Genomic DNA, 6929 nt, shown 5'->3' with positions numbered 1-6929 from the left:
ATATATATATATATAAAAAATATATATAGTAAACTACTGATTACAGATCTGTACCAGTACCAAGGGCTTGTCCTAAATGTGGTTATTTTGATTAAAATAATGTACTCTTATTTAGAATGTACAGGCCTGACTGGAGAATTTTACTCTACAAATCTGGGCCTAAGACAATAATGGACATGATTTTGTTTTCAACAAAGATAAAAAGTTCAAATTTAATCTTAAATCTAAATTGATATGTTACAGCAAAGCAAAGACTCTGAAATATAATTTTTACATTCCGAACGAACGAAAGCACACACTCAAAAATTCCAAAGAGGATTTTGGCCTAGTTAGCAGCTAGTCCTTGCTTTGCCAGTTTCTGAAAAGCAATGAAGCCAAACTCGCATACATTTATTATTTTATTATCGTAACAGCAATAACTTGACATAAAAACTTAGGAAACCGTGGTATACAAAAGCCAGTTTCAATATTTCTATTAAAATTGACAATGATGTAAATAAACACCAGAAGTCATAAGAATCTAATGTCATAAATGAAGGGCTTCACATTTCTCAGTAATTCTGGTAATTTACCATAAAATACAGAGTATTTTAGGTACATAGCAGAGAAAAGGAGAATGATATTAAAAACTGCTATTGCCAAACAATAGGATAATTCAAGAGTATTAATCCAATCTCCTAACGTGGCCCTTCAACTATTCCTTACAGTACAATTGTTATACTGCAATGAGACTAAAAAAATAAAACAAACAGTGTTGGTCCACAGCTCCATCATTATTTAATGCTGAAAGACATAGCTTACATGAGCAGTAGTGTGTAACTAAGTGCCCATGAAGTAGCTTCTCTGTGTCTGCTACATTACAGGAATGATTAGATGCGGTTTAATGGTACTTCTGGGTGCTGTATTCATCCTATCCAGATCTTTGAAGTCTATGTTCCCTCTCAGTTCATGTCCTGATCACCCACACTCTGACGCAGGTACTCCTCATAGAGATGTTTCTGCATAAACATACAAGGGAGTCATTAGTTGAGTCAATCATCACTGTAGCTGTTCTTAGATGCGTCAACACAACACAAATGCACACTTTACCTTTTTGATCTTCACTACCTCCTGGACATACTCCAGTTTTTGCTGAAGCAGTCTCTTTTGTTTCCCAGAGAGTGTTGGTTTGGTCCTAAAAGTGGAATATAGAGAAAAACAAGAGATGTTTAGCAAAATGCTGAAGCTGGTCTTTTCCACACAGTGAAAGTATATGGCATAAAGGGGCAAAAATTAATCACTAATCTTCCCCTCTGCTGCAGGTAAGTGAATAAACAAATAAATTGTCCATAAAACTTGTCCAAAAATATTCACTAACCTTCCTTTCTGCTGTAGGTAATTAAATAAATAGCTAAGAGGAAATTTGATATTGTTTACCCTTCACAAAATGCACTAATCTTCCCCTCTGCTGCAGGAAATAAGGAAATCCGTAAAATAAAAATAGCTAGGAGTAAATTTGAAATTCACAAAATCATTCACTAATCTTCCCTTCTGCATCAGTTCTAAAAAAACAAATCTAGAAATAATATATCAAATAGTCTGTAGCACTACATTCTATGACTTCTAAATTCATAAAATAGCTAGGAGGAAGGTTGTTTTTTTTCCCCACAGAATGTTTCCCTCTACTGCAGGTCTAAGATTAATAAAGGTTTAAGAAAAAAAAAACATTATAGTAAATACCTCCTTTAGTGCTTGGCAGAAGAAGCCAAATTTTAGAATGATGTTAAGTAAATTACAATTTTTACTTCTGGCTGATAAAGAAAAAACTACTACGCATGTAAAGTTTATAAAACTGTTTTTTCACCTGAAAGAAAAGCGAGCAAGGAGGATAAAGATGAAGGACAACAGCACCAGTCCAGCACAACTGTACAGCTGCACCTCTGCTGACAAGGATTCAAACGCCTTCACTGCAGGAACCTGAACACACAAACCCACACTTACATCAGTATCTACAGTGAATGCCACACACACACACACACACACACAAATGCATATACATACTAACCACATATAGTGTGAGTGCCTCTATGCCACTATTACCCAGCATGAGCACCAGCACATCTTTGGAGAGGCTGCCAAGCACCAGGGTCACGAGCAGCAGCAGGGGCATAGTGAAACCCAGCATGCCCAACAAACAGCCCTTGAAACGTGATCGACGGTTCTCTATACTGCACTGCCTATAGAGAGTTTAACACACAATGGCAACTGTAATATTAGACAATCTAATAAACATTGGCGTTTACCTATACAATATGTATGAATACAATACAAGGATGTAATACCTGTCATTATCAAGTGTCTCAGTGATGGCCTCGGTGATGAGGTTGCAGTCCTTCTCCAATGAGTTAAGCGTGTTCTGCACAGTCTGGTTAATGGTCTTCTCTATAGTCCGACACGCCACCTCTATCTGATTGACACATCGACTGGGCTGATGGTGGAGACAGTAAGGAAAAAGCTTCAGTAATCTTTACTTAAGCACGAAAGTTGTCACAGTTACAGTGAGGAACTGAAAGATTGTGGTAGCACCTTATTAGGGTTGGGAACATAGATGGTGGGCATGTCAAAGCCACACTTGTTGAGTCCTGGACGCTTGCAAAGCTCCTGCACAATCTGCATCATAACTCTCTGAAATAGCCAATAACAAAGCAATTTGACATATCGTTACTAAACAGTCAAACAAAGACCATTTGCCTTTAAAGATCTTGTCTTTTACAGTCCCTTGAAACATCAACATACACTACTGTTAAAATGCTTGGAGTCAGTTTAATACTGACAATTAATACTTTTTTATTGCTTAAATTAATACTTAAGCAAGGACACAATGAATTGACAATATTACAAAAGATTTCTATTTAAAATCTATTCCACAAAAATATGAATCAAATTCAGCTCAAATTAATCACAGGAATACATTGTATTATTATTTTTTTTATATGTTGCTAATATTTTATATACTATTAATACATTGATATTTCATATTTTAACATTTTAAAATAGAAAGGGTATTACAAATAGTAATAATTTCAATATTACTATTATTACTGTATTATTGATCAAACAAATGCTTCTCTAAACTGTAGTGTATATGCTTATGATCACAGTAGTTATAAATTTTATTTTGCATGTATAAGAGCATCTTACTTGTCGATCAGAATCTCCTCCAGCCTCATCCGCTTTACTGAGATAAAATCGGAGACGGTCTCCTTGCTTCTCATTCAGTTTCTCTACAATGTTGAGTGTGCGCTTGCATAAAGCCTGTCCCATTGGGTCAAAGAAGACCAGGATCAGATCACAGAGCTCACCTGGTGTAGACAGGCAGAATCAGAATACAGGGACACGTATTAGGACTACAAATGGACATTTATAATACTTACTTTAGACTTACAAACAACATTACAAAAATACTAACTCTGGAACACACAAATACACACCGAGCCACAGAATAGCTTGATCCACGTCAAAGGGGTACTTCATATCTCCATCCACCAGACCAGGAGTGTCAACAAAGGTCACCAAGCTGAAACGTTTCTGTCGTGAAGTACAAATCTCAGTGCTGAGGTATTCAGACACCCCTGAAATTGAGAGAAAGTTGCAATTTAGACACAGCTTCCATAAGCCTGTAGTTCTTTTTAGCGCGATTCATCAACAAACCTTTAAATTCCTGCAGTGGTTTGAAATGGGGATAGAGATGGAGCGTTGCATTTCCCTAAAACCAAGGCGACAGTTGTTATACAAGACGTTTATATAAATGCCAATTTCATGCCCAAACCATGTCACACAAAACTTTCATGCAATATGCATGGGGTCATATTTACTGTGAGCGATTCCCTCTTTCGCCCACTTGTAACAAAGCTGAAGCCCTGTGTCTCTATCGCGACCCCTGTTCTTTGAATATGCTCCTCCACATACCTGCAAAGCAATAAATACATGGCTTACTGTTTGAACTCTAATGGTTCTCACTTTCTCAGTCTAACACAAACAGCAATCTGAGTGCATGGTTGTAGTGTATGTTTTCATGTCTGTATATTAGCCTACCAATTGACAAAGCTGCTCTTTCCAGCGGAGTGGTTCCCCATCAACATCACAGTTATCTTTTTCCGGGGAGGCAGCAAGGTCACCCCAACAGTCTGCGCGATTGTTATTAGTCCTACAGAGCAAAGGATTGAGTGATTAGACGAACTAGACAAAAAGTGTCAGTATTTCAGTTTTACATATACTAGGCATTACGGTAATAGCGTGTAAAACTCAGATCAAAGGAAAAGAGATCTCTGGCATTCATTTATTGAGCCAGTTTCTCTGTCATTGAATGAATGAATGAATGAATAAATACATTTAAAATAATACAAATGTTTAAAAAAATGGTCTGATAAAAATGAAAATGACTTAAAATTGAGTAATATTAAATGTAGAATTTTCACCAAAAAAAACTGTCTGATGAGAAATAACAAAATAAAACCCTTTAATGAACTTGTATATAGCCATATTTATCTGTAAATTCACATAGTTATAAAAGGTTTCACAAAAAAGTTTAACTTTTGATTAACAGTAGACCAGTCCAGAATGTCATTTTCCCAGTGTCAGGACTGTCTGATTTCCCATTACAAAATAAAAGCCCTCCAAAAACTCATATATGACCAGTTTTGTCTTTGATTTTAGATAGCTCTAAGCTCATATTTAAGCTGCTTTGTCTGTCAATTTGGATTGGTTTAAAAAGGAAACTCCCCGTTTCCACAGACCACTTTGACTTCAGATAACAAGTACCACCTCCTCATTGTCGCTCCCACAATGTCAGGACTATCTGGTGCAATATTACAAATTGAAGTCCTTAAAAACTTAAGATGTTTTGTATAACAGTTTAGATTGGTGTAAAATGTAAACGCTGTTTTCACAAACCATTTTCACTTCAGACTGATAGTGCATCACCTCAGAGTATCACTCACACAATGTCAGGACTGTCTAATGATTCAGATAAGTAGAAAACGTACTCGGTTACTAACGTAACCTTGGTTCCCTGAGATACAGAATGAGTACTGCATCTGCGAAGACACTTTGGGGGGAAAACTCCTTTTTCTCTGATGACTGAAGCCTTTCAATAATGCAGTGTAACTGCACGGCCTTGGCATTGGTTCGTGCAGTGAATAAAAAAAATTAACCAATGGCTCGGCAGCAGAGCTGCACAAGCCTATGGTGACAAAGCCCGCCAGAATGGGCGGGGCCATCTGGCTATATAATCGGGCATTTCACTGTAGGATCCTCAGGTTACTTCGACTGAAGTGACGACTGAGTCGTGCAGCTACATAGCAGGGCAAAGTACGCAGTACTCGTTCCGTATCTCAGGGAACCAAGGTTACGTTAGTAACCGAGTACGTTCCCTATCGATACTTCACTCGTACTGCGTCTGGTCACTGCGTTATTGAAAGGCTTCAGTCATCGGAGAAAAAGGAGTTTCCCCCCCAAAGCGCCGTAGTAGAAGCAGTACGAGTGAAGTATAGATAGGGAACAGTATCTCATTGTTTACACAGTCTACTTTCACTTCAGATTGATAATACGCCTTCTCATAGTATCACTTACACTACTTTAGGACTGTGTAGACAAAACAGTGTATACAAGTTTAGGCGGGCTCTTATTTTGTAATTCAACATCAGACAGTCCTGAAATGGTGTAAGTGACAATGTGAGAGTGTACTGTCAATCTGTGGGGAAACTATAATGTGGAAATCAGAAGTTTCTTTTTTATACCAATCTGAAATGACAGACAAAACAGAATTTGAGTTTTTGGAGGGCTTTCATTTTGGAATTGTAAATCATATAGTCCTGACATTGCATAAGTGACGCTCTGGGGTGGTGTGCTATCAATCTGAAGTGCAAATAGTTTATGGAAACAGGGACTTTTCTTTTTATAGCTATCTGAAAATATGGAAAATACAGGTTATATGCAAGTTTTTTTTGAGGGCTTTTATTTTGTCATACAGCAACAGACAGTCCTGGCATTGGCCCAGTGGCACTCTGGGGTGGTGGACTGTCAATCTAAATTGAAAAGGGTCTATGGAGCTATCCAAAATCACAGGCACAGCAGGTAGAATATGAGATTTTGGAGGGCTTTTACTATGTAATGCAACATCAGATCGTCCTGAAACTGGCTGAGGAACACCCTGGCGTACTGGACTATTAATCCGAATTGAAATCAGTCTGTGGAAACAGGGAGTTTTCTTTCTAGAGCTATTCAAAATCACAGGCAGAACAGGTAGAATATGAGATTTTGGAGGGCTTTTATTATGTAATGCAACATCAGATCGTCCTGAAGCTGGCTGAGACAAACCCTGGGGTAGTGGACTGTCAATCAGAATAGAAAATGTTCTGTGGAAACAGAGAGTTTCCTTTTCAGAGCTATTCAAAATCACAGGCAGAACAGGTAAAATATGAGATTTTGGAGGGCTTTTATTATGTAATGCAACATCAGTTCGTCCTGAAACTGGCTGAGGGACACCCTGGCGTACTGGACTATTAATCCGAATTGTAATTAGTCTGTGGAACCAGGGAGTTTTCTTTTTAGAGCTATTTAAAATCAGAGGCAGAACAAGTAGAATATAAATGTTTGAAGGGTTTTATTTTGTAATGCAACATCAGATCGTCCTGAAATTGGCTGAGTGACACCCTGGGGGAAGTGGACTGTCAATCTGAATTGAAATTGCTCTGTGGAAAGGGAGTTTCCTTTTTAGAGCTATCCAAAATCAGACAAAACTGGTCATATATGAGTTTTTGGAGGGCTTTTATTATGTAATGCAACATCAGACAATCCTGAAACTGACTGAATGAGACCCTGGGGTAGTGGACAGTCAATCTGAATTGAAATTGTTCTGTGGAAACAGGGAGTTTCCTTTTTAGAGCTAT

General features: G+C 37.8%; 1 protein-coding gene across 2 annotated transcripts in view; it reads right to left on the bottom strand.

Moving 5' to 3' along the window:
- Nucleotides 1–391: 391 nt before the first annotated feature.
- Nucleotides 392–6929, bottom strand: part of LOC107690281 (uncharacterized) — a 17205-nt gene continuing 10667 nt past the window's right edge. Inside the window, exons 3-13 of one of the 2 annotated variants that reach the window (XM_016488572.1) lie at nucleotides 4075–4186; nucleotides 3855–3948; nucleotides 3691–3745; nucleotides 3471–3611; nucleotides 3181–3341; nucleotides 2566–2664; nucleotides 2322–2467; nucleotides 2045–2216; nucleotides 1844–1956; nucleotides 1090–1174; nucleotides 392–998 (exon numbers count right to left, since the gene is read on the bottom strand). In XM_016488572.1, the coding sequence (XP_016344058.1) occupies nucleotides 942–998; nucleotides 1090–1174; nucleotides 1844–1956; nucleotides 2045–2216; nucleotides 2322–2467; nucleotides 2566–2664; nucleotides 3181–3341; nucleotides 3471–3611; nucleotides 3691–3745; nucleotides 3855–3948; nucleotides 4075–4186 (1235 nt within the window). In that variant the 3' untranslated portion in view covers nucleotides 392–941. The remainder of the gene's footprint in view (nucleotides 999–1089; nucleotides 1175–1843; nucleotides 1957–2044; nucleotides 2217–2321; nucleotides 2468–2565; nucleotides 2665–3180; nucleotides 3342–3470; nucleotides 3612–3690; nucleotides 3746–3854; nucleotides 3949–4074; nucleotides 4187–6929) is intronic. The other variant, XM_016488571.1, reaches the window with a different exon arrangement.

This window comes from Sinocyclocheilus anshuiensis, unplaced genomic scaffold (genome assembly GCF_001515605.1).
Source record: "Sinocyclocheilus anshuiensis isolate Anshui unplaced genomic scaffold, SAMN03320099.WGS_v1.1 scaffold461, whole genome shotgun sequence".
NCBI classification, from domain to species: Eukaryota; Metazoa; Chordata; class Actinopteri; order Cypriniformes; family Cyprinidae; genus Sinocyclocheilus; species Sinocyclocheilus anshuiensis.
Note: the sequence above shows the minus strand (reverse complement) of the source record. Positions and strands in the feature narration are given on the sequence as shown.